Source organism: Cynocephalus volans, chromosome 1, assembly GCF_027409185.1.
Source record: "Cynocephalus volans isolate mCynVol1 chromosome 1, mCynVol1.pri, whole genome shotgun sequence".
In the NCBI taxonomy this organism is placed as follows: domain Eukaryota; kingdom Metazoa; phylum Chordata; class Mammalia; order Dermoptera; family Cynocephalidae; genus Cynocephalus; species Cynocephalus volans.
Window position 1 is genome coordinate 181,875,773 of NC_084460.1, and position 27,975 is coordinate 181,903,747.

At 43.7% G+C, this 27,975-nt stretch overlaps 1 protein-coding gene across 2 annotated transcripts in view; it reads right to left on the bottom strand.

Moving 5' to 3' along the window:
* Positions 1-27,975, bottom strand: part of RUNX1 (RUNX family transcription factor 1) — a 91,256-nt gene that overhangs the window by 40,135 nt on the left and 23,146 nt on the right. The window contains exons 3-4 of one of the 2 annotated variants that reach the window (XM_063079101.1): positions 23,522-23,626; positions 2,260-2,451 (exon numbers count right to left, since the gene is read on the bottom strand). In XM_063079101.1, coding sequence (XP_062935171.1) covers positions 2,260-2,451; positions 23,522-23,626 — 297 coding nt within the window. The remainder of the gene's footprint in view (positions 1-2,259; positions 2,452-23,521; positions 23,627-27,975) is intronic. The other variant, XM_063079106.1, reaches the window with a different exon arrangement.

Genomic DNA, 27,975 nt, shown 5'->3' on the forward strand with positions numbered 1-27,975 from the left:
TCTCATAGGAAATAAAAAAGAAAAAGGAAAAGTAGTTTTACATGAAAATATCCTCAATACTTATTTTTAAAGAGTTGTGCCTACAATTTTACTGAATATCAAATTCATATTTTAGAAAGAAAGAACATAAGCAATACAGTTAACACTTTCTTTAGAGTAGTGACCGAGCCCCTCAGGCACTCTAAAAGTGAGTTACAGTTGCAGAAGTAAATAGTTTCTAAAAGGAACAAGAAAGGAGTGATGCTTTGTGTGAGACCTGGTTCTCTGCTAAGCATGCAGTACTCCAGTGCCCGCCCACGGCGGTCCGTCCACGGCGGTGCCTCCACCCAAGAGCTACTGACTGCTGAGGACAAGGGTTCAACATGCCACCTCCTTTTTTATTTTTTTGGTAAAGAGGAATATCTGATGAAGAGGGAAATCAGATTAGATTCACTCCTCACCAAAACTTTCCAGAACAAAGCAGACTCACTGGTGACGATTTCATTTGGCCCCCATGTGGTTGAATTTTCCATTGCCTTTTAAAAATGCTTAATATTTTTGGTTCTGATATCAGCAGAAAAAGGCAAGTCCCTTTATCAACATAGCAGTATAAATGGTCAGTTAAGCAAAGAGAGAATAAGAAACCAGAAGTCTTCTCTTTGATTTTACACATGGAGTCCTGAAAATGACATAAATTCAAATGACCCTACACACAAGACAAAAGAATCTTGAGAGTTTTATTCTCTTAGAAGAAAAGTATCGTTTCACCCCAAGCCCATCTCTCACTTACTGTACCACTGAACCTAATTTACCATATACGCCTGCATTTTGGAATTTTTAAAAGTTAGTCTGCCTATTTTGAATGATTACTGATGATTCATGGGAACTCTTCCAAGATGGGACTGTAGATGAGAGGCAGCCCCTCTATCAAGCTTTAGGTTTCTGTTTGTACACAAAAGGGCTTCTCTACAGACAGGCCACTTAACAGCTGTGGGCATAGTATCTTATGGGAAGATTTCTTTGGGAATTTTCCACTCAAATAAAAGAGCCTCCTCCAGAAACATGACTGTGAGAGCTAGTGGGATGGGCTGTTCCCTTCCATGGAAAGAGTGGACTTTGCCTGCTAGAGCCCCACGTGTTAACCCTGAAAGAGAGCTATTGGCCCAGAAACCCTAAAGACAGAGGATGCCTGTACATCTACAATACAATACAGCTCCCATACAGAAAACGCCTGGGGAAGCTAATTTTGCTCTCCAAGAGGAGCAAGGAGCTACCACATCCACTGCTGGCCACCTGCCCTTTTCTCCAGATGTGTTGTTTAGCTTTTCCTTTGAGTTTAACAAGCCTGCTACTTTGAGAAAGAAATATTACTGTGACCATATCATATACAGCTGTGTCCTACATGGCACAGAGAAAATGACTGCATTTTGGATATTTGAAATGGTATCACAGAGCAAACAGTCACTGACGTCAGTGGTTCTACAGTGTAAATGAACTTTGTGTACTATCTAATTTGGCATAGTGGGTTTTGTGCAATTATTGCATTTTACAGTGTTTTTGCCAATTGCCAGCTAGCCCCATGTGGGGGAAACCTCCATTTTTTGATTTGCACATAATACCCTTGATGTGATAGCATCCATAAATTCCTACTATTTCTTAATAATAAAAAAAAGCAAAAACAAAAACATAAACAGGATTACATACAAAACCCACAAATAACCTGAAGATAAGAACTTGAAACATCTCCATCTTCACCTGGCTTGATGTGTGTGTGTGTGTGTGTGTGTGTGTGTGTCTTCAAGCCTAATGGGTAGGTCAGAATAGCTCAGCTAAAGCTAACTCTTAAAAAAATTCTCTCTCTTTATATATCTCCATATATGGATATCCATATCCATATCTCCTCTATAACCCATGCACCAGTGTTTCTCCATCTGGGGATCTTGTTACAATGCAGATCTGACTCAGTAGGTCTGGGGTGGAGCCACAGACTGATTTTTTTCTTTTCTTTTCTTTTTTTTTTTTTTTGCAGCTGGCCAGTATGGGTATCCAAACCCTTGACCTTGGGGTTATAACACCCCACTCTAACCAACTGAGCTAACAGGCCAGCCTCCAAGACTCTGCATTTCTAACAAGCTCCAAGTGGTGCTGCTGGTTTGAGGATCTCCCTTTGGCACCCAGGCCAAACCACGGTTGGTCTGGGTGGGTTTTGCACACGGAGCCCAGCTGCAGATGGGAACCCAGGTGAGGGTGAGGCGAAGCGGGCTCCATCCAGGTACTTACCCTGCATCTGACTCTGAGGCTGAGGGTTAAAGGCAGTGGAGTGGTTCAAGGAGGCACGAGGGTTGGGTGTGGGGGCTGGGTGGTGTGGGCTGACCCTCATGGCTGTGCGCCGCAGCTGCTCCAGTTCACTGAGCCGCTCGGAAAAGGACAAGCTCCCGGGCTTGGTCTGATCATCTAGTTTCTGTCGATGTCCTATTGTGGGGTGGGGAAGGGCAGAGGGAAGCAGGGAAGGAGGGAGGGAGGGAAGAGATCAAAAAATGTATTGTGGATTTTCTAAAATTGGGGGTCTTCTTGTCTTTCCCCTCCCTCTCCCTTCACCCCCAATGTGAACTTGCTGGAGATTCACCCGTTTGGCTGGCTGCCTGTGGGAATTTGGGGCCTCTTTCATCACACTGGCCACTGGGTGCTACCCCAGCCTGGGCCCTGGCACCCACCCCAACCCTCTGCACCCACCTCCACTGGGCAAAATGCAGTGGGCTTGGTGGCGGTGGTGATGGCAGTGGGAGGAGGGGGCAGGGAGCAGGTGAATTAACTGGTGGCTCTCAGCCATGTGCTGTGGGCTAAGGGCTAAGCTGTGGCAGCTGGGAAAGGTGCTCTTCCTGCCGCATCAAAACGCAGCTCCTTACTGCAAACACCACCGTGGGCAGGTTTTAGAGGCAGCAAAGTGGGCCCTGGATCTTAGTGGCATGCTCCTTCCAACAGGAAATAAGGTGTGGCTGCAAACCCAAGGCCCCCGGGGAGATCAGATATCCTGGGCCTTGTCCTAATATTCCCAGCAGGCCAGGCCCAGTGGAGCCCAGAGGGAGCCTCCAGCCGATCTGGTGGGAATCCAAGGTGGGAAGATGGGCCCCTCAGTGTCTGTACAGAGCTAAGTGACCTCCCCTTGCCCCTCACCTAAATCATTGCCACCAGGAAGCAGCGAGCGGAGCCTTGTGGGACTTGGGCCTCCAGTTTTCTCCCTTAATCCCCATCAAAATGTCTTCAAATTAGAGAAGCCCTGTCAAACATAGCTGAGAATCCAAGGTAAAGATGCAGCCACGGGGGGCCCGAGCGATTCATTCCTCCTTTAAAGAGAACAGCCTCCTGCTGCTTCCTCACCCTCGTGGTTCCAATAAGAGTCCTTATCTGATTTCACAAAACCACCCCTGATTGTCAAGTGACCTCAAAACCAAACTGGAGAAGCAGCACCCTTGTTGTGCCCCTAAAGTGACCCCATCCTAAACTAGGAAGAGGATCCCGAGATTCCATTCCCCCAGCCTGGGGCCCAGCTCCCAATGGCTACAATTATAACATTACATTGTATAACTTGCTCATATTATGGTTCCAAATCTCCCTGGCTTGCTGTTTCTTCCTGCTGCCGGGCCCCTTGGCACAGTTGACACGGTCTCAAATTCCCAACCAGAAAAAGGGCCCACTATATTGCAGTGATTTTATCATTAGCAAGACCTGTTTGGCTCCAAATTGAGGAAAAATACTTAAGCATAATATTTGTGTAGTTCCAATGCAACGCTCCCTCTTTTCATGTGTCACCAAGGCAAATCTGGACTCTGATTCAGCGCTCCAGCCCACAACACTTGACTCAAACACAAACACCCTGAGTCACGCAGACTCAGCACGCATGTGAGAGGCCTCTCATGGGCTGAGTATTTTAAGCATCAGCTTTGTGGATGAAAGGCCGTGGGGCCAGGTCCCTGAGCAACCCCCTTCATCTCCTTCCCTCAGAAGTACGGAAATGTCTTTTTCTAGAACATTCTATTTTTGTCAATCATGGTTTAATTCAAAGTCTCTGGATTGAGCGTTCCTTGGCTCCTCCCTCCTCTTATCTTTACGACTTATCCTCAGCTTCCTGACAATCATGCTGAAAAATCTGAAGTTTCCTTGCAGAAAAATAAACAATTCCAACTTAAAACCCATTTAAAACATAATAATTCAGTCTTTAAAATGCCTACTCCCAGCCTGATGCCTAGTATTGGGAATCAAGAAGGCAGGAAAAATGATTCTGGAGAGTTCTGCCTCAGAAAGGATGCAGGTTGGCAAAGGCTTCCCACAGGCTTTGTACCCATTTCAAAACCTCATTCCTTGGGCCCCCAGTGGCATTTTTGAAGAACACCGTGTCAAGGAAAGTGGGTGATGCAGGGAATGATGCGTACAAAGATCATTCTGAAAACGTGGTATTTGGTGTGGTGGAGTTACGGCCAGCCTTTGAAGAGCTGTCAGTTATGTCTGCCGCAGCCACCAAATTTGGGGACACGTGCCACTGAGAAACTGATCAAGAATAAGTCATTTCTGGCAAGTCACTACTGTGGCCAGGCACAACGTGCGATTATTTTTTATTTTTTATTTATTAGTCTCCCCCGATTACCCTATGCTTAAAAAAAAAGTCTTAACATGTGAGCAATTTCTGTACCAGCTGACACCTGCCAAAATTGTAGTCATTTACAGAGATTAACTGATGACTGTCTGCTTTAGCAGGAATGTTCGGGCATAACTCTCAGAGAAAACAAGTCTTCACTCTAAGCTGTCTCCTAAGCCCTGAGAGTCTCAGGGCCGAGCTTAACATGGAGTATTGAGAAAGAGTTCATTCCACACTCTCCCCACGTGTGTTCTGGTAGCAAACAGGAGCATTACTGCCTTTGTAGGGAACCTTGACCCCATCCTCACAACAGTGCTAGAGAGTTGTAACACTAAGACATGGAGGAAATGAAGAGCATTATCATCTTCAAGGTGTGGTTCTGATGCATTTATAAGCTAGATCGAAAGAACACCTAATTCTTCTTTTCTGAAACCATCTGACTTCATGTGCCAAATAGCAATATTTTGTATGAAATATAGGAGCTTCCGATATAAACTTTCAAGCTGGGGAAAATGAATGCTTTATATCTCCAGTTTCCGGTATCTGTGTGCAATTAAAATGTCCATTTGCCCCCTGAATTTTAAATAGAGGAGTATGGAAAATGTCCACTATCAAATTCACTTTTCTTCTTTCTACTGAGTACTGGGCTTTGGAGGGCAACAGGGAATTCAACCTTAAGAGCGTACCTTCTGGTAGAGTTACTATGCAGCCCAGAACATACGCATGTTGGCGGTGTGGCTTTCTGAGCACATAAGAAGTCAATTGTGAATGTTTGCAGGGTGGTGCTGAAAATGGTGCCTACATCAAGATTTTATACTGGGACATCTTACTGAGTCGCAAGCAGAATTGTAAAGGATCCCAAACTCTTCAATTACCATTTTCACATTTTTGAGAAAAAGTAGTTGATTAGAATCTTATTACATATATTCGGAGTCCTGAAAAGCCAAAAAAAGAAAAAAATATATATAATAAAAATAAATTAATGCCATTAGCTAACTTTGTCTCATTCCAAAGACATTCCGGTAGTTTTCTGACATGGCTGCCCATTAGGGCATCCCTAAATGTTCTGATATTTTTTGATTGATAATGAGACCAGCTTTGCCTCTTCTGCTATAAAAACTAGACCGAGCAGGCACATCTCATTGATAACTGACCTGCCTTTTTCAAGACACTGTTGTGATTTGTGGCTGTAAGTAACTGAAATATGGCATATGATATTCTATCAAAGAAAACAGATAAAGCTAAACTGCCACCTTTTTTGGTACATGTTTGGCTAGAGAAGAATAAGGAATTTTCTGACAGTCAACATCTTAGTCCATGTTTCTAAAATGGGTTTACTAGTTTTCCTGATAGATTCTCAACAGAAAAATTAGGAAGGTGTATTCTCAAGGCATTATCATGATGAGCAGTTGAGAAAGATCTATTCAAAATAATAATATCAAAGAGATATATATCTTTTGTACTTGTGTAAAAAATTGTGGTTCCTCTAAAAGAACATATGAATTTCATATATTTGCTTTTGAAAGGAGATCTGTATTTCAAAAGATGTTTGCCAGTCAATTTGATACTAACTACACAGATCTGGATATATATATATATATATTAAAAATGGATTTTTCTTTCCTTCATTCGCTCCTGTTTTATGACTATGGGAAATAAATCAATGTGTGTAAGAGAACGGCTCACTTTTCCTGGTATAAAAGGCTAACCTCTAGGTTCCAGGGTCATTAGGATTTTAAAGCGCTGGTACTGACTGTGAATGTGATCCTTCCTTGAAGTCCCTTGCAGGTGGTGAAATAAACCTTCCTAACTACAAACCTAAGCATCTGCTGGCTAATTTAATGCTGGGAAATGTTGCTCAATATTATATAGCATTTATACTATAAATACAATGTATCATGTAATACAAAATATATAATAATATAGAATATAATGTATTAACATATTATATATTATAATACATACTGCATTTGCATGTTTATATATTATCCAATATTATAAAAATATGGGTAGCTTCACCTTCTCCCCTCCCCCCCATTCCTTCTCATATTGCTAACCTAAGAGAATAGCATGGGGTTGGAGTACTTCAGAATCAGAGAAGGGCCAGAGAAATTAGCCTTGTTTTTAAACTGATGTGTGGGAAGTGAGGTTCATAGAGGTTATGCCATTCACACAATCTCACACAGCCAGTTAGAGGAAGAGGGCAGGTCTGAAAACACACCCACTCCCTCAACAGCCCTTGATACACACACAGTCATGCTCAGTGCTTCTAGAAATACAAATGCTGTGAACCTAAAATGAAAAGAGAGGAGAGGCATCCAGTGTCACACAGTTTTAGATGAGAGATGCTGGAGCACTTCAGCTTTTGCACTCCCTACCTTTACAATCCCTCTTCTGCTCCTGGTTTGCCCATAGAATTAGAAGAGAGCCCAAGCTGTCCTGTGATCTGGGGTAGAGAGCTGCATCTCACACACCCAAGCAGGCATTGGAATCATGTGGAGGTCCCAGCTTGGTGGCTCTGGGGTGGGGTGGGGCTGAGAATTTGGATTTCTAGTAATGTCCTAGGTGATTATGTCCCTGCTGGGGCAGGGAGTATGGGGGGTGTGTGAGAGAGGGAGAGGCTCCTCCTGGTGTGCGAGCTTCCAGTGAGCATGGCTGCTTCTAATTTGCTGTGCACTGGGAATAAAACACTAAATACACCTGACCTGTGTTTCCACTAAGTGTCCATGGGTGCTGACTGGTGGCTTCGTTTTGGTGATAACTATTTGGTGGTCTTTTTCTTTATTTCTAAAATTCTTTGATGTATACAGAACAGCTGAAAATGCCCAAACTCTACCCTGCACATAGCAGGTGTGTGACTGTCTCTCACTACAAGTGGACAGATTCTGTTAGAGTCACTATCATGTTCATTAGGCTGCTCTGTAAAGTGAACCCTGAGTTCTCCCATAGGAAATAACTTCTGCTCTGTCATCTAAGGGAGGACTTTGGAGAACAGCAGGAAAGGGTTACGTGGCACCTACTATTCCATTCCAGAAATGTCACAGTTAAGACCTCTAAGGGCCCCCAAGGATCAGGTGCCATAATCCTTCTCTCCTGAGAAACAGCATGGCACCAGCGAAACATGATTGCCAGTCTGGGCGTTAAGAATTCTCTGTTCTAAATCTGCTTTTCCACCAAACTTTTCTGGGGATAAGAGCAAGCCTCTTCAGCACCCAGCCTCCTTATCTAGAAGCCTGGAATTAAAGGACTAAGATGGATTACTCAGAGGGGCTCTAAAAGCATCTACAGCAATTACATCTGCTGCAATTATCTGCTCAGCCAGTTCTTGTTGGATGGCTGTAAGCACGCTCTTTCTTGAATAACTTCATATCATGTGACGATTTTCAAAGTTTTCTTTTTGTCTTTTTTTCAGGTGGACACCTGGACTTTAGGAGCCAGTCCCAAGTCCAACAGTCAAGCTGGTCTTCCCAGCTCTATCTTGATCCCTACCAAGTCTTCCCATCTGGGAGTCCACCTGGCCTGCCCTGCCTCTCTGTGTGCTGGTGATCGGAAGCCTTGCCCACAGCATCCTAAGAATCCCCTCTCCCTCTGCCTGCTGTTGTTTTGCCCGTGGCCTTGGACATTGGTTTTCACAGCTCCTCTCCTCTCTCCTTCCAAGCCTTCACGGAGCCTCTCCTGTCTGATCGGGACACTCCATCCTGCTTTTGCCTCTTCCCCTTTATCAGAGAAAGTGGGACATTAAATTCACCTTAAAACCTTCTAGGAGGTTGTCAGAGGCTATAGCTGGAGGAAAGCCACTCTGCTGAACCTTCATCCAGACCCTCATTTCCCTACTTCTCGTATGGGGTAGAAAATAATGACACTTTTGGCCCCCCCGCCCACTGCTCCTGGCAGCGCAGGAGGAATGTGAGTCCTAGGTCAATACTCATCACCCCACCTCTCCACACTCTCTGTGCCCCCCCATACCTCCTAGAGGGGGACAAATCCCACTGAGCCAGTGGGGGAAAGTCAGCTAGGAAAGATTTCCTATTTACTCAGGGGTTCCTAGAGACACAATGCCTTATCCCAGGAGAATCACCAACAGGGACAGCGGTGCCTTTGGTTGAGTGCTTTTGCTCTCCTGTGGGTGGCAAAAGGTAAGTGAGTGCCCCCTGAGTGCCTGTGCACGGACTCCCTCAGCTGGGTCGTCCCACATGTCAGAGGTCAGGCTGCCCCCTGTCTGACACTAGAAGGCAGGCAGTGTGAACTCCTCCTGGCTCCAGCCACACCGGCCCCTTGCTGCTGCTCCTGCATCGCTGGCTCAGGGCCTTTGCACTTGTTGTCTCCCTGGCCCAAATACTCTTCCCTCAGATACCTACAGACCTGATCCTGCCCACCCTTCAGGTATTTGTTCAAATGTCATCTCCTCCCTGAGGAATTCTTGGACATCCTAACTTACAAACTCTCCCCCACCTGGCCAATCCCTAGCCTTTTGGCTTTGATTTTCTCCATAGAACTTATTAATGCTACTTATGGTCTATCCATGTCCACTGGACTATAATGTCCATGAGGACAGGGATTTTGTTTCTTTTTTTCACAGCCATCTCTCTAGTGCCCATAAGAACACCTGACACTTAGCAGGCTCACTAAATGTTGGTTGAATGATGGACTGATTAAATAAATGATTACTCAGATCCTCCATGACTGTTGCCATCCAGTTGTCCTCCACTAGGCTGTAGGAAAGTAGAATTCATTTGGGACAAAGGACATTGAAACTAAAATTTTTCAGCTGAAGCATAACTGTAGAAAAACTACTTGTTGAGGAAAAATGTCATAACTGAGCATATCGAGTTTCATGGAGCATTCTCAGAATTTAAATCATTTGTCAAAACTCAGTTTCTCTATTTTTTCTTTTATCATACTAAAAAATAAAAAGGAATGAATAAAAGGCCCTTATGTTGCATTGAGTGTAGCAAAGAACAGCAGTAGATTCCCTTGTTTCTTTGTAGTGAGTACGTTCACACACACACATACACGGTCACAAACCTACACGAATCCACACACCTACACAAGTACACACACATCCACAAATACACACACATACAGACACACACGGATACATGAAACACATACACAAATACACATCACATACATACATACACAAATACACAGACATATATGAACACACACATACACTCACACATACAAATATACACACATGAACACACATCATACACATACATACACACACAGGTACAGACACATACCTGAACACATATATCACATACACATCTCATATAAACACAAAGACACATACATACCCACATACACACATCACACACAAACACATATACAGATGCACGAACACACACACACATCCAAGTACACACATATACACACATCTCACACACACACACACACACACACACACACACACACACACACACACACACACACACACACACACACACACACGGTGTCCCATTATCCCCCTCAAGACACAGGCTAAGATGAAGCTGCCATAGACAAGATAAAAGGACAGGCCTGGTAAGCAACAACACACACTGGCAAAGCTAGCCCAGGTGACAGCAACTAACACAGCTGTGGGCAAAGCCCACACAGGGCCTGCCCGCTCCCCGCATCATGCTCCTGGGACTCACAATAGAAAAATAGAAACAAAACTCAGGCCCCTGAGTTCGAGGCTCAGAGTCACAGGCAGTGGGGGTTTTAGCCCACTCACGTGAGCTCTTTGAGCCCCTGCCCTCCCTACGAGCAGAGCAATCAGAATCCCTACTCATCGTCCACTCCTGCTGCTGTCTGGTGACTGAAGGGGTCATTGTAGCTTAGGGTGGAGAACCCCCTGGTGTCTTTTGCTCTTGACCAGAGGCGGAACCCTGTGGGGGCGGCGGAGACAACCTCCTAAGAAGGGTGCAGAAAGCTCACAAGTTCAAGATTCTTTCTCCTCTACCAGCAATCCCAGGGTTACCAGCCCTCCCTCAGTTAAGGCATTGTCTTAAGGGAAGCCCCAGTTAGAGTGTAATTAAAAAGTAAGCTGGGAGTGGTGTCGACAGATAGTATGGGTTTGTCTATTGCTCCTGTGGAAGGGTAAGTTTTGGTGGCCAGTGAGGCCGGTGTTGAGAGGTGAGTTCGGACTCGTGAAATGTGCCTTGAAGTTGTGATTTGGCTTTGGAATTCAGGTCTTCAGCATGGCTAGCAAGGCCTGGAGGAAAGGAGAAACAATCCTGTAAACTCCACGCATCAGTGTGGCCAGGGCACTGCTGTTCTCCACACAGGCCTTCCCACCTCTTTGCAGGAATCTTCGATCCCTCCCCAAATGGGCAGATAGCATGCATAATTAGCAGAGAAATCCTGAGAGTGTTTGGACAGGACCGAGGTAAACTGAGGGCCTTTGAAGGTTGGGTGATTCCCCGATAAATGTTGAATGAATGAATAAATGAGTAAGTGAATGAATGCCTCTTTCCGGGACTAGACTTACTCTGGGATGCTCACCCAGCCATGTGCGGGATGATCTCTACTCCTCTGTACTTCTAAAAAGGGAGGAGGAACTTCCCTCCTCTTTCTAAAAGCTCTGTCTGCTGGGCCCAGGGGCTTTCCCAGCAGCAGGGACAGAGCATCTGATTCTGACCCTTCTCTTACATCATCAACACCAACTGAAGTTCTAGGCTGGCTCGCCCTAGAGGGACCAGCCAAAGCCCAGATGGCTGAGCAGACCCCGGCTGCTACAAAAGAATGGTGACACCTCGGCCACTCATAGCTGCTGAGTCCTGACTGGTAAGAAAGCCAGCAGAAACTAGTTGGTTTTAAAAAAAATCATCAGCCCTACCTCACACCATCCAGAGACAAAGCTTTCAGGTTGTTTGTGGATTGGGCTTTTACCCACTGTTGTCAACATCAGCAGGAAGCAGCCACCAGCTGTGAAGGGGTATCTGGGGGGAGGGAGTCCTCTTCTACCAGTTACCTGACTGGTAGCGGCTATCTGCCTGGACTCCCAAAGAGCCACAGCACAGTGGTGAACCTGTGGGCCCACTGTGTGCCAGGTGATGCTGGGAGGGAAAGTACCCCTATTCACCCTGATGACCACATCTGAGTCAGTTCTGGAAGGAAGAAAGAGAAGGCTATCCCAGGCCATGCTACTTCCCTAGCAAACACTGGCAACATTTTCTATCCAGACCCTTTCCAGATTTGAGAGTAACAGACCTTCCCCCTTTCCCTGTGGCTCCCCTGTGGAAGGCCGGCTTGGTGGGAGTGGCCTCCAGTTCCTCTCTGTTACATACGCAATAGAACAGCCTTTTCAACAAATGTTTTGAACTTTTCTCTCCTTTTAACTCTGTCAACAGTCCCTCTTCTGTGTGAATACTCTGGTGTGTCAAAGCAAGCAAAATCTCAGGTCAGTGAGAGAGCCCTCACATATTGCAGATTATGCTGAGTTTTCCCACCCCACTCCTTTCTCTGTCTCTTCCCCACCCCCCAACTTTTTTTTTTTTTTTTTTAGCCACTTCGTCTTCCTTCATTTTCTTTGCAGCTGCAGTGGAGAGGTATAGTAACGCTACTGTATAGGATTTTGAAAGCAGGGCCTCTGAGAGCTTTCCAAACTCCATACAAGCCGGTTATTCTCTGGCTTGTTTTCTTTGGCTTCAGGTTAGTAACACAGAATGAGTCAAACAGTATTAACTTTCAACAGGGAAGTGGTGTGGTCAACCAAAGCTGTTTGCGGCTAGATCGTGAAGATAGGTAGGAGCAGGTAATGAAGAAAAGCCCATAATAGTGCAAGGAGGCAAAGGAGGAGGGCCGCCCTGCTCAGAAACACCCAACAATTAAGGCAACAGAACTCACACCATCTTTTTTTAGTTGGTGGAGGAATTAACACCAAGGTTGGGAAGTTGGCCATGTTGGGGCTTGGACAATTGAGCACTTTGTGGGTTTAAGGATGTCTTTTTTTTTTTTTTTTTTTTTTAATATAGCCAAAGCCATGGGAAATCAAGTTAGGATGATTTCCCTACCTGCGGCATGCCACCCTAGAGCGGACCTCTATTCATCTCTTTCCCCGGCCTGGGGCAGGTGCAGATCCATTCTCCGCCCCGACTCTCTTCCTCCACCTGCCCTTCCTCCACCTTCCCAGTCACAGTCTTGGTTTCCCCAGTTGGGCAAGCTGACCACAGTGGCCCACAAACTGTCTTTCTCAAGGTTGAGATGACACTTTGGAAGCACAGTTGCTCCTACAGACATCAAATCATACTTTTAGGAGCTGATAAGGAACTTTAAAAGTATGAAATCCCTCTGTCTCTTTCTGCAGAGGAGGAAACTGAGGTTCTAGGAGATGTGAGTCGCTAATCTTCCCAGAGCGAGGCAGGCGCAGAACCTGACTCCACTCCCCGCCAGACAGCGGTCTTTCCACTAGGCTGGGCTGCTCCCTTGCCCAGGGCTCAGGATTCCTTTTAGAGTTCAACAGAACAGCTCTGGAGAACAGCCCAGCCCTCAAGACTCAAATTTCAGCAGTTTCCAGTTCTTTCTCCCTGCACTCAGCTACCTATTTATTTTGAGCCTGGCTGAATCACCCAAGGAATAGAACGGCTTCTCCGAACCTGCTCCTGGCGGCATGTCAGCAAATGAACAGGACAGCGAGCTGCCTCTGGAGCCTGGAAAGATTCTCCCCTCCAAGCAGCTGCAGTTTCTGACTCGTCCTGGGAAACTGGCACTAAGACTCAGCGGTGTAACATTTCACCTCCCTGAAATCAAATCCAGAAATCCCAGGCGAGCAGCATATATAAAAAGCCACGGGGGGATCAGAAGGAACAAGGACTCAGCAAATCTTACACGCTTTTCACCTCTTCCCAAGCCTTCTGGTTACAGGAGCGTTTCATTGCAAGAACATGAAATAATAGTGTTTTAGAAGAAAAACTGTTATCTGGCTTTGGGGAAAAAAAGTATTCAAATAAAACTCAACTCTCAACTGTTTGCCAAGGTTGCTTCTTTTTCTTCCAATATTTTTAATGGGTATATAGTTGCAGGAAAGGAAAATATCAAGATATTTTAATGGCAAAGGTAAAATCTCTAAAAACACGGATTCACAATTGGGACTGATTTAAATGTCTCTATTGTTTCTCTAATTTTCTTCAGAAAGATATGAGGAGATAAAATCTACCTTCAAGAAACCGATAATTATCTTACTTAAGATCCCTGAGATTTTTGTATATTACATGCAAAACAATAACAGACTTTTCTATTTTTTCAATTACCTAATTACATATCTATTATATTTATATTATCTACCTGATAGACTGTTTAAAAAGCACTTTGATGTATATTATCTCAATTCATCTAAGACAATCTTATGCAGTAGACAGAACTCATATTATTCTTCCCATCTTATAGATGACCCAGTAGAAGCTTCTAGATGCTAAGAGGCTTTGCAGGTCTCACAATAGTATAGGTGCTTAATGTTCGGTTAAGAAGTACATTTTGATAAAACCTTTAATTGTTTGGAAAAAGACCGTCTTTCCCTCAAGGAAGCGGGTAATATGTTAACATGGTTGTGCTTCATTGAGGAATAAATGTGTTGAAGCCAGTTCAGTGATTAAGTATGTGGAGTTAATAACAGGTAGGGTGGAAGGAAAGAGAGAGAAAAGCTTTTATTGTACTGTATCCTGAAGACCCAACCTGCCAAGATTTTTTAAAGTAACTTGGCAATGGCAAATATTTGTCCCCATGTGGGCAGAACTCCATTTGTTTCCCCTGGTAAGGGCTCTGGGATGAGGGAAAGGGACCTGGACCTGTCTGTGTTCAGGGCATGTGCTTTAATAATAACAGCTAATATTTAAGGAGCACCTCTGTGCCTGGCAGTGTGCTATGTCCTTACATGTATTACTTTATTCAGCTTGCACAGAATCTCCTAAGATAGGGATATCATCTTTCTGGTTTTATACCTAAGGGGCTGAGTTTGGGGAGGTTAATCTGGTCATGAAAGAGAGGCGAGGTTGAATCAGGCAGCCATCTCTGGAGCCTGGGAAATCAGCCACCACTCCAGCTTGCCTCTCAGGCTATCTCATTTAATCCTCATGCTTCAGTGAGATAAGTAGTATTAAGCCCATTCTACAGATGGGGAAACAGTGAGACATAGCTGGTAAGTAGCAGGGATCAGGCTTGAAGCCAGGTTGGTCCAGCTGCAAACTCCTCTCTCAGTTCCCAAGGCTCCCTGAGCACTGCAGTTCACTTCTGACACTCTGGCTTATGCCTGCAAGCATGTGACCCTGCTCATTTCCCATTAGCTCTTTAAAAATGAATGAATTGGAAATATCATAAACCCACTTCAAAGGTAAGTAAAATTAAAGTGATACCAGGAACAAATCCAAAAGAGCCACACATTTATATAGTACTTAAGAACTTACTTATTTCAAATGTTTACTTTTTATCTCAAATGACCAGAAGATGACTTCTGAGCCATAGTGAACAAAAACAAACAAACAAAAATAAAATATCAAATGTTTGGCATTTTAGTATATGAAAGTATGGTGGAAGATTTTGATAATGCTCTGGGTTTTAGTCAATACTTGCTTTAAAAGAAAATGAGTATATGTTAATCAGGGAGGTACCACACTATGTATTGCCATTAACTTACTTGATGGGGTCTAGGGAGTTGGCAGATTAATCCCATTGTGTTACTTTTAAAAAAGGCAAACAGAAAAGAACTTTGCTTTGGGTACTTAAATGTTTTTTTACCTTGGCTTTCACTTATGGATGTATATCCAGAATATTTGGCTATTGACTATAGTGAATTTTCCTAGTGATACTATATAACTTACATGTAAAAATTGATGAAAATATACCACATGTAAATCATACTATGAAAAAGGCATTTCACATCCAACTAAATGTCAATGTCTTGTGATACATAGCTGTAATACACAGTAATAGATTATACCTAATTTATTCCTTCTGTATTGTCAATTTTTAATACTTTCATAGCAAAAAAGCAAGTTTTAAAAAACTTTTAAAGAAAAAATTGCAAGTTAGCTCAGATGAACTTAAACACAGATCTAAGTGTAAGGGAGCAGCTTTTACTTATTTAAGTTAAACTTCTGGAATTTTTTTTTTTTTTTTGGTGGTAGTGGTGCAGTTCTACAAGATCCAGTGTATCAAATTCTTACTAATGCCTTTCCTAGCTACATGGCTTATAGGAAAAAACCCAAGTCTTTAGGAAAACTCAAGGAGAGTTTTTTTAAGAATGAAAAATGGAAAGTGGAAAAATGGAAAATAAATTCTCAATCCACCCAAAAGCAGAGAAGCAGACATGTTATAATGTGCTGTGATGCTGGAACCGCCAACTGCAATCCATCAGCAAGCCATGGGTCCACCCATGCTATGGAAGATGCATGCACAGGGACGGGACCAATCATTCTGAGGTGGGGGACAGACGGGGGGAGCACTCCACCAGGCCAAAAGTACACGGGCAGCAGACCGAGCTGCCATGCACACGTGGGAGGGTCTCCACGGCTGAACGCGGGTTTAGGAAACTCAAAGAGTGGCTAATCACGTTTCTATTCCTACAAAGCCTGGCTGTGGCTACAGATTCCAGGCACCTTGGGAGATGAGCTGCTTTCTTCTAGTGCAAGAATTCTGACCCCAAGAGACTGCCACATTTCACGACACTTTTCTAGAACAATGTGGAAGAGGCTCTTCTGTAGCCGTGCCATGAATATATTGAAAAAGACCTACATACTATTTCTCAAGCACTGACTTTTAACATTACTCAGAAAATAATTTTCTCCCTGAGTTTTTCACAAATGTAATATTTGGGGACAAGGCTATTTTACAAATTAGGAACTTTTAAAAAGTACCCAGAGTGTCTCAAGGCCTATAAATATGTCAGAAAAGAAATTTTACTGGATTTAAACGTGAAATGAAAACTGAAAAAAAAAATCAAGATTTATAAATGTTTAATTAAATGTCAAAAAAAGTAATGTTATGGTAACTTCATCAATTTTTAAATTTAGGGTTCACAGATCATTTTTGTTAAAGTTTTCTCATTTCTAAAAGGACTCTAAGACAAATAATAGCTCATGTCTTCTGAACACCTGTTATGTGCCAGGCATGGTTCTAAGAGTTCCAGAGAGGCTGTCACGTTCAGCCTCATAGCCCCATGACATTAGTATGGCCACTGTCACTGTTTTCAGAGGCTCAGCTGGACCAGCCACTCCCCCTGGTATTGGCACCTGCACAGTTAGCAAGTGCACAAAAGGGGATCTCAGTCCCTTCTTGTAACTACATGTTCATGGCAGGAAAATCAGGGCCACAGGAAATTAAATGAGCTACTCATTGCCAGAGAATTTCAAAAACAGACTACAAAGCTCTTTCAAAAATTTACAGCAAAAAAATAACATCTTATGTACCTCCTGTGTGCACATGGATTTGTCTGATGTGATGTAGGATGGCACCGCCCGGGACGGAGGCCTGGAGGCTATGGCCTCTAAGGGGCCCTATTTGTGGGGAACCTATGGCTGTGTTCTGCTGACAATATTTTGTTACCCTTGTGAGTGGGAACTAATATAGAGATGATCTCGTCCCATAACCTGATTGAACAGAAGAGGAAAACGAGGATTAAAGTACTTTAGATAATTGCCCAAGTTCACACCCACTGGACTGATGGTGCCGGTGTGGACATCCAGGTCCCCACATTCAGGACTGAGATATCTTTTCACACATTTTAAGATTAAGAAATGGAAGCCTAAATGCAGACAGAATTTTTTTTTCTTTTAGAATGTTATATAATAAATTCTTACAAAAACTGCAATATATCAGTTTAGATCTCGACCTCACTGATGTGGCATTCCAAATGGTGATATTGTTTTGCAATGGTCCAGATGGGAAGAGAAATTCAAAATAATGGTTTAAGTTTCAATCCATGTTTCTTCTCTCCTCTCTGTCCCCCTACATTAGACTTAGAAGGTACTGGGATCATTTCTTTGGGCTCTCACTGGTATCTTTTTTTCCTTCCTTTCTATAGCAATATAAATGCCATCTGAAAAATCTTAGTGGTTTCTTTATAAGATAGGGCTAGTTACCAAGAGTTCGCAATCCCCCACCCCAGCTCACTCAGAGTTGTATTGGGGGGGATGCTGCTTCTCAGGGCAGAAGCATATACCCTTTGGGGTCCTCTTACATTCCCAGCTCTCAGGGACCTTTTCAGACCTTAGCCTGAATGCAAGCGTCGGGGAAATCTTTATGCATATAAAATTCTTCTCGTTGGTTTGATACTACTAAAAATAATAAACAGAGTTTCTAAAGCTCATTGGCAACATTTAGAACTATTATTAATACTTTCAAAACTGCTTTTGCCAAGTCTTCAGGTAGTTGGGAGGCTTAGCACAGCAGGAATTAGAATAAAAGGAGAAGCTTCCCCCGAATTTCTATCTTAGCCTGAAACACCTTTCAAAATTTAGGTAAGTAGAGCATCTTCCTCTTCTTTGACCTCCTGTCTTTATACTACTTTATATGTGGGTAGGAGGGAAGGAAGAATGATTTCTTTTTTCCTTTGTGAATCAGGATCTCATTGAGAAAGAACTAAAGTTCCAATCTGATATCTGAAGAATCCAAGGGAAGAAGGACTAAGCAGATCACTGTTCATTATGCTTAAAGCAATTTCCAGTGAACAATGTGTTTGTGAATTGGTTATTACAATCCTGAGATCACAGATCCATAAAACTGTCTGATGTCTTGATAACTGGTCAAGAGCAAAGAATGATGCCTGTTTTCACCCTCCCCGTGGGCTGAACACCGTGCACACAGACCCTCCAGGAAAACCTTGGCTGAAGGGGAACGGGACTCAGACTGCTGCCCTGCTGGTCACTTTTGTCACGTTACTTGTCCTTCCTGCATGCCAAACCTGGAGGCATTATGTTGTTCATCACCCCGGGTTCCAGTCCCCATTGATGCCAGGTCCCCAAGTAGACCTTGGTGACAGATGCTGAACCCACTGTGGCAAATGTGGCCACAGCTGTGTATTAGGGACTCCCTAGGGAATCCCTCACTGCAGCTCCACGCAGGGGAAAACACTGATTCCCTCCTGTTGGCCCCAAAATGAGAACTGCCAAAGCTACGGGGCCTCTGCTTTCTCAAAGAAAGGATATGTGAACCAGAACTTTATTGATAAACTCTCCTAATAAAAAATACAGGGATTACAGTACAATGAAGCTCAAGCAGCAGTTAGTGCAGTTCTTAAAAACGACACTGGCATCTGTGGATTCCAATGTCTGGACTGCTTAGTGTAGATTCTGGCTTGCTAGTTATGTGACCTTGGACAAGGTCGTCAATTTCTTCTGCTTCAATTTTCTAATCTGTTCTTCTGAAGAGTATATAAATTAATATGCATGAAGCACTTTGAATAGTGTTGGGCAAATAATTAGCACTATCTAATGTTAGCAATTATTATTATTAGGTATTTTATTATTGAGAAAATAACATTTAAAAATATGTATACTCAATCACATGAGCAATCCATATATATGATGCTCATCCAACACTTTTCTGGACAATTTTGATTTCAAGTATTTTTAGTTCCATAATCACCATAAGCTCACAGGTACCACTCATCCATTTCTCTTTTTCACATGAAAAATCTTTGCCATATATAAAGATCCTATATATATTCATAAAATAGTTTTACCATTTACATTCAAAATCATAAAAGAAAATTATATTCATGTAAGACATAAGCTCAACAAGGTACTTAAAAAAGCAACTGAGTGGTAAAGATAACTCTTTACCCTTTTTAGGCCCTTCAATGGACCTATTTTAACTCTAACTCCCTATAAAAAAAAGATTGGTCAGCAAGGAGGCGAGTGCCCCGAAAAGTACTCTAAAATGTTTAAGTAATAAAGGCTCTGCCTTGCTATCTTTTATGGTAAATCTCAAGTGCTCAAGCAGAACCCAGTCACTGTGAAGAACTCCTTTAACCAAGGGCAGAATTTGTCCCAGAAATGGCCAATATTTGCTTTCTTAACCTTTTCAATTTTTATTTTTAATTAGGTTTCTCAGTGTTCCCAATGGAAAGGATACTTGACCAAATAGGTGATAGCTACCTGATTTACACACCCAGAATGGGGCCATAATGGGTCAGTTAGGGTCCCAGCTGCTCCATCTCCTCACCCTCTCCATGGCCCTGAGCCAATTCACACATCCAAGTTATTTAGTGAACTATCTGTAAAGGTATCTCAATATTATCATATAGTCACCAAAATTGTAGACAGGTGGGCTAAGTGCTGGAGTTTTTCATTAGATCCTCAGAAATATAAAAAACATATAACACAACTCCAAAATATCCTTTTCCTGAAAAATCCTTTTACTATATCTTTCACGCTTAAGGAAGAGACTATCTTTCAATACGTTAACAAGCTACTAAGTGTTCTACCTACTAACTGGAAACAGACCCCTCATTGTTGTTTGCAAGAACTGATGCTGGGCAGAGAATACCTTCTGATGCTGCTCTTTCTCCATAATTAATTTAATTTACCAACAATTAATAATTTCTATATTGATCTGAGATGTAAAAATAAAAGCCCATGGAATGTGGAAAAAACAAGTTTTGACTTATTCAGTGGCAGGTCAGTTACTGCAAAAGAGCAAGGAATGATCTGAAATGAAAAACACTTTCAGTTCTCTTTGGAATACACTTTTTGCTACAGCTTCACCACTGAAAACCATGAAAGAAGAGAGGGAAACATCAAGTTATCCCAGCAGCATGACCAAGACTGGCTGTGGCACAGGGTTTTATTCTTAGTCCTTTACTTAATTACCTGAATGGCAGGGTGAATGAGTTAAGCTTTCCCCGTGGTCTTTTGCACAAAAGTGGAAGGAAGACTCATGGCTGCAATGAGGCACTACCATTTGTGACGAATGTGGGAAATCGTATAAGCCAATGCCTCATTTCAAACAGGAGGGTACTGAGGCCAAGTTGGGGGGATACACAGATAGTATGGTATGGATGGAGAGACAGATGGGCGGGTGGACAGATGGATGGATAAGAGTATGGGATTAGCTACCGGGAATTCATTCTATTTCTGGCTTCATTGCCAACTATTTCTTTTAAACCTAGGCAGATCGTTTCATTTCTCCGGAGCTGCTTTCCCTTGTCTAAAAGGTGATCATCCTGAGGGTTCTCTCGGGTCCCTTCCAACTCTCATAGTCTTTGATTTCATGAAACAAGAGAACTTTTCAAAGCTATTCGATTTGGCAATGCCATGGCCATTTTGCCAGAACTGCCAGAATTTATAGCACCATAAGCATGGAAGGGACCCGTGAGGTCTTACGAGTCCAGACATCTTACACCGTCTTGGTGTCCTGACTTAGGTGCAGTGTTGTGCCTTAACATGACACTGGAGCGTGGCTGTGAGCAAAGCTCTAACAAGGGACTCCCACTTGAATCAATAATGAGAAGAAAACCACACACTAAAATTAGCAGTGATGGCCCAGCATGACCCAAGTCACGCTGGGAGTGTGTGTGCACTGGACTTTTTTCTAGAAGTCCCTTGTGCAATGTGAGACCGCCTACATGGGGCTATAACCCCTCTTTATAGCACACTTATATTTATTTCCACCCATTCGATTTTTGCCAAGACCCCAAATTCCATTTGGCAGGAGAAACTGAGCAAAAATGGATGGCTCTTTGGAGCAAATCCATTCTCTGTTCACAGGGCCCTTGTCCATAACAACTGTTTTCATAAGTTATAAAACAGCAGGGGCCAAGTAAACTGTTTATACAGGCAGCCCATTACAGTCGCAAGGACGTATTTTTCCCCTCTGATTGCTAATTCTTAAAAGTCAGAGCAGCCGCCATTTGTTTTTGAAGCTCAGCCAGATCTTTGAATGCTGCAGGAAATGCTGGAGGTGGGGCAAAACCCGGCCTCTTCCATGCATGAGAGGATAGCAGCTGGAGAGGGCAGATGAAGGTCTCACTGGTTTAAGCTTCTTCCTCAGGCAGGCCAGCATTTTAACTGGCCAAGAGATGGCTGTTACTTCTTTTTTCAATGACAGAGATTCGACAGCCTCCTGAATGAGCTATTTTCTAAGGTTAATCACCCTCAAAATTGACTTCCTTACACCTAAAAACTGCCTCCCCTCCAACCTGCACCTTGCTGTAATTTGAGCCTGCTTCTTCTCTGGTCCTCTGTGGAGAGCCAGGGCATTTGGTGTTTATGCCATGTTTAATGCAGGGTCACTGTTAGTTTTCAGTTTGCCACGCTTACTCTGGAACTCCAGGAAGCGCTCACAGTCATTCCAGGGTTTTGTTATGACTGCATGTCCTGTGCCTATGGCCTCCTTTTGACATAAAAAGAAGGATCAGGGATGTTACTAAGTCCAAGTTTCCCGAATCTGCACGTGGCCAGAAAGTCTGGATGGGCTTAAAGAGAAAAAGCTGCTCGGGCGCTCTGGAGAAAGATGAGGTCAAAAGTAGAGGAGTCACCAAGCACAGCAAATGGAAGCAAGGGGACCCATATATGGCACACCATGTTCCGGGGGCCTGTCTCTGGTGGGTGTGGTGGCTCTCTACTGAGGTCTACCCACTCTTGGGAATTGGGAAAGCAAAGGCAGCACGGGCAGTAGTTCTATCAGGTGATCCTGATGCTGTGAGGTGTAGCCAGGCCTGCAGGAAAGGCTGCCATGAGCGGTGATCACAGGATGGCTTGCAGAGAGCTGCAACCTGGGGAGCTATCTCAGAGACCCCTTAGAAACCATCACGCTGAGAAGGTTGTCTGGAAGGGACTGGCCCTTGGGACCAGCAGCCAGAGACAAAGGCAGGGATGCTCTATTGGGGATCGCTAACATTTCCTGAGCTCATTCTCTTTTCTGGGCACATAAAATTATTTCATTTAATCTTAGGAAAAAAAAAAAGCTCTCTTTATTATCCCCACTTTGCTGAAGAGGAAACTGAGGTTCAGAGAGGTTCCATAACTTGCTGAAGGCTAAAGAAGTCTGCTTGTTTTGCCCCAGAACCCAAATTCTTAACCATTTTGTTTTACGACCTGACTTCCCTGCATCTCAGTTTCCGGGGACAGTAGGAAGCCCTGTTTTTCAATATTCCTCACTCCGAGAAGAGAAAATATTAATTTTCTGCCAGGGACCTGATGTGGTTTGGAGGCATGCAGATGCTGGGCGGGGGCTCCAGCCAGCAGCTCCACAGACCTGGAACTGTAACCCAGCCTCAGCTCCTGGCAAGGGTGTGGTTCTGGAAAAGAGTGTTACTCTTGTGTTTACTCAAAGATAGTCATTAAGTCACTGGGAAGACATCTTTTCTGCAGACTAAACAACCCCACTCCTGTTTTAAAAGCTTTCCTCACAGGAGCTATTTTTTGGTACAATCTTTCTATATTTACTGGTTTTTCCCCAGGCACTCTTCTACCCTTCCATTCTCTATTTTAAACAATGCTGTAATAAGATTTTGATCTGTGTCACAGAAAAAAAAAAAAGGCTAATTTTCATAGTTTTTATCTCCTGCCTTAACAAATTAATAAAAGAACAGCATGGATGGTAATCAGCCACTTGTGGTCCACTCTGACCCTCAAGCCTTTTGTGGCTGCCCCTGTTCCTGGTCAATCTTCCATTGACTGTTGGTTTCTAATTCTATTGAACTTCACCATATATTGGAAAGAGTAGTTCTTAGTCTCATGCAGCCCTGAAATGGTTTTAACATGCACTTGAGTCTAATTTAATTTCCTTTTGCCCTCTAAGAAGATGCTTCAAAAAGAGCCCAGTGGTCAGAGATGACCTCTGAGGAATAAGAGTGTTAACAATGAAATTCGTTCTCCCTGCAGGGCCTGACATCCCCCTGGGGAAGAGGTTGAACCCAAAGACTCTGAGACACTGTCCCTCAGTGTACCAGCCTGGAGTATATACCAGCCCCAAAGGGGGCCCACTTACTTCGAGGTTCTCGGGGTCCATCCACTGTGATTTTGATGGCTCTGTGGTAGGTAGCGACTTGGGGTGGGTTTGTGAAGACAGTGATGGTCAGAGTGAAGCTCTTGCCTGTTGGGAAACAAAAGAGGACACAGAAGAATGAGGTGATGGCCTGAGCATACCTGATAGGTAATTGATTGTTTATTTATGCTTTCCAGCCTTCCAACTGGACAGGTGGCAGTCCTCCAGCACAAGTTACTGGTTTTTCCAACAGTCCCGTGCATTTGGCTTTGCTTAAATTCTGGAATGCATACCTATGGTATTTGTCTAGTTGTTACAGTTCATACAGTTATATGGCTTTAATCTAATCATTAAAAAACAACACAGGATCAAGAGAGATTAGAATTTCTTTTCTTTCAGTTCAAGACTCCAGGGAACCATAGAGTCAGATTGGCAGATATCCACTCTGTCCCCCCACCCCCCACTTCCACCATCCACCCCCAATTATCTCTAAACTCAGGGCAGAGAGGAGTTAAGCAAACCACCTTTCTTCTCTAACTTTGTTGGTACCTCTGAGGATTAGGAAAGATAGAATAAATGTGAGGATAGGCTAAATTAGAATTATTCTCTGTGTATTTTTAAAATAGTAATTGCTGGTTGATTTTAAATATTATTTTTAAATGCCAGATGTTATTAGAGGCACTCATGGGATTAGCCAGAACAAAATTATGGTCAATAAATGGACTTAAGGATATGTAACTGACAGACCGAGACTCAATAAGTACTATTAATATAAATATACACAGGGATTTCCATGTAAACATTTTACATGTACTTATGAAAGTGAGTGCATCCCCATTGCACACATCTAATAATTTAAAAACATTACTTCTTGGTCAAGTGGTTCAGAGGATGGACTTGCTAGCTGACCTTTGGAAAGTCATTACACCTGTCTGTGCCTCAGTGTCCTCACCTGGAAGATCAGTACATGCAACTTTTCCTACCTGATGGAGTTTAGGGGGAGAGTATATGAGTTAATATGAGTAAACCATTAAAAAGGTATCTGGCATATGGTATTCAAACGTTGTGTGTGTGTGTGTGTGTGTGTGTGTGTGTTGTGTTTGTTTTTATTATTTCTCTTCTCTGTTTCTCATAGGTCCTATCTGTATAACAGGACCCTAACATTTGACTATGTATGGTGTTCAGTCCTACATTTCAACTGAACATCAGTTAACATAGTGTCTCCTCTCAATCATGTAGTATGAAATAAAACCAAAAATAAGTGAAAGGAAAACAAAACATGCCCATCCGCTCCCTTATCTACTCCAAAAACCATTTACCATTTTAAAACTCAAATTATTTTCCTTCCCCAAGTTAGAAAGAGCAGAATATTTTCAACTGTCATGCATGTTTTAATACAAAGGAAGGTCACAATAAATGCTCAATGAAAATATAATTTTTTGACCACAGCAGGCCAGCGATTCCTAATCATGAAAAGCCTCCACCAAACAATCCCCAAGGATTTGTATTCTATCTATATAAAAGCTTATGGTAAAAAGAATGATTCTAAGTGACTATCGGATGATAAGCCTGCTTTGCCCAGTGTGGCTTTATGACCAAAGTCTCAGCTGACCTGTCTAACAGACAGGTGACAATGCTTTCTGGGGATGGTGTTCCACGGGCTGGTGAAAAAGGGGCTTCAGGCGGCCCCACACCCAATTCACCTTCCCCATTGGCTGCCCTTCTCACCGGAACCTAGAGGACAACTTGCTGGGCTTCAGGGATTTGACATCATTAGGACATCCTTCAGATGTTACAGGTGACACCCCAGATGTTTCCTTCTCTGGCACCTAGCTGAAGTAGAGAATGGGCAAAAGAGGCCTCGGGTAGGGCCCTGTGGGGAGGACACAGTGATGTGGAGGCCGGGCCCACAGCAGAGGGCAGCAGGCCCCGATGTCACCTGCCCATCTCCCTGTTCAGCCGCTGGCTGGCTAAGAACAGGTCAAGGAGCTGAGAGAGCCACGGCCCTGGAGCAGCTGCTACCACAGGGCCCACTGCCGGCAGACCAATCCTCCCACAAGCTCTACGGTCAGTCTGTCCCTTCTCTGTCAAGAACCATGGGGCATTACCTGTACCATCCAGACTGAACCCCAGAGCCAGCTTTTAGGCTTGTCCCAATGCCCTGTGTTATCTCACGCTCACTCCCTCTCCTGCACTAGCCCACCTCATGTCCCCCAGGATCCACTCCCAAGCCACCAAGGCCTCTGAACTCCACCCCTCACCAAGGTCTTCCTGCCTCCAAAGTCCCACACCATCACCTGTTTTTCAGGTCACCTTCATTGGCGATTAGCTGTTTTGGGCTTCCTCATAAATCATTCTTAACCTTTGATTACTTAGGATGTGGAATTGAATGGGGTTTGTGGCTGTATAGACTTACTGACCCCAAGGGTAAGGATCCTGTTCTATACCCCTCAAGAGTCTCTCTTAGAAAGGTGACAATGGGAGGGGGCTTTAGGTAGAAGGGAGATTGGAATGGAAAAAACAGTGTCTTGAAGACACCAGCAATGGATAACGACATTGCCCCAGTCCTGAGGAGGTCTACAGGGATGTATGTATGTATGTGCATGCATGTGTGTGTGAGAGAGAGAGAGCTCTTGCAGTAAGACAGTTAGAAGATCTGGGTTCCCCTATAAATGACTTTAACCTCTCCCCTTCTCAGTTTCCTTGTCTACAAAATGAGGGGGCTATGGGATGCATACAGTGTCACTTTCAACTCTCTGACGTTATCTTCTGAGACTGCGGCCATCCTGGGATGCCCATCGCCATGTGCAGGCCTGTGGATGCCTGTGTGCACGTCCTCTGTGGCCCACAGCTTCAGTGCTTCAGAGATGTCATGAAAATACTGTCCTGGGGTGGCTGTAACAAATTATCACAAACTGGGTAGCTTAAAACAATGAAATTTCTCACAGTTCTGGAAGCCAGAAGTCCAAATCAAGGTGTCATCAGGGCCACACCTCCTCTGAAGGCCTAAGGAAGGATGCTTCCTGGCCCCTTCCAGCCTCTGGTGGCTGTCAGCAATCCTCGACGTTACCTAGCTTGTAGCTACAGCACTCCAGTCTCCGCCTCTGTCTTCATATGGCTGTCTCCCTACTGTGTCTCCTCTGTCTCCAAATATCCTTCTGCTTATAAGGACATCAGTCACTGGACTTAGGACCCACCCAAATCCAGTATGACATTACCTTAACATGATTACATCTATAAAAACCCTATTTCTAAATAAGGTCATATTCTGAAGTTCAAGGTGGACACGAACTTTTAGGGAATGCTATTAAACCCAGTGCAAACAGGAAATGTCATGAGAGTTCCTGTGATGGCCCTGTTAGTGACAAGTGCTCCACAGGCATCTTGTGTTTTACCCTTTGAAATAGTCCTGCTCCTATAGTGGTTCTTCTACAACTGTCCTATCCATAGTTTCCTAAATGAAAACAAAGAATGGTTATATTCATAATACTGGCATTTTTAGGTCTGTGTAGAACCTACAACTTTTCAAACACTTTCCCATATACTACTTCGTTTGGTCCTTACAACAGTCTCATGAAATTAACAAGACAGACTGTATAGTCCTTGATTAATAGGTAGCAAAGCTAAGGTTCAGAAAGGGTAAGCAATTTCCCCAAAGTTACACAGCTCAAACATGCAGCAGAACCCAGATCCGTGAGCTTTAAACTCATCATTTTTCATGTTGTTGCCGAGGTTATAAGTCTCTACCTGCAAACTCAGTGGCACTAGCACCAGGAATCCGGACTCATGGTACTTTATCCATGCATGGCCACTGTCCCAAAGAGTGAAAACTGTCCCAATAACTCCAATGCACACAAACCATACTCTACAGAAAACTGTCAACCTGGGTTATAGTTCAACAGTGTTTCTTACTGAGAGACATGGGCTTCTGGCAGTCAAGTGCTTAATGACGTCCCCCTGATTAACCACAAACTAGCTTACTTCATTGGGAATGAAATTCAACCAAAGCGAATACTTGTGAAATTACTGCTTATAATCACAGTTTTTATTATTTTATGCCCATTATTTTATGTGCTGTCACAAGGAGTTTCCACCCAGAAAAAGCTCCTAGGTGGAGCATTTTGGCCACAGTAACATGTTTCACCAAGGAGGAGGTATTCTGGTAGCCTGCCTTATGGTGGCCTCTTGCTGACATCATTAAGTACAAGGACGTCTTATCCTATAGACAGAGTGATGACTTTTATCTCACAGCTGTATGCTACATTTTTGCACTATGTGAAAACTGCCTTCCACTTCCTTTGTATTCTTCCAACCAGACCCGGCCTGTCCTCAACAATGGCTGCAGCTAGCCAACAACACATCTGCCAGGCCCCATGTGCTCCAGGCCCCACCCCAGCCTGGCCCATCGCTGCTGAGACACAGCCCTTCCTGGCCAGCACCTGCAGAGGTGGGAGCTG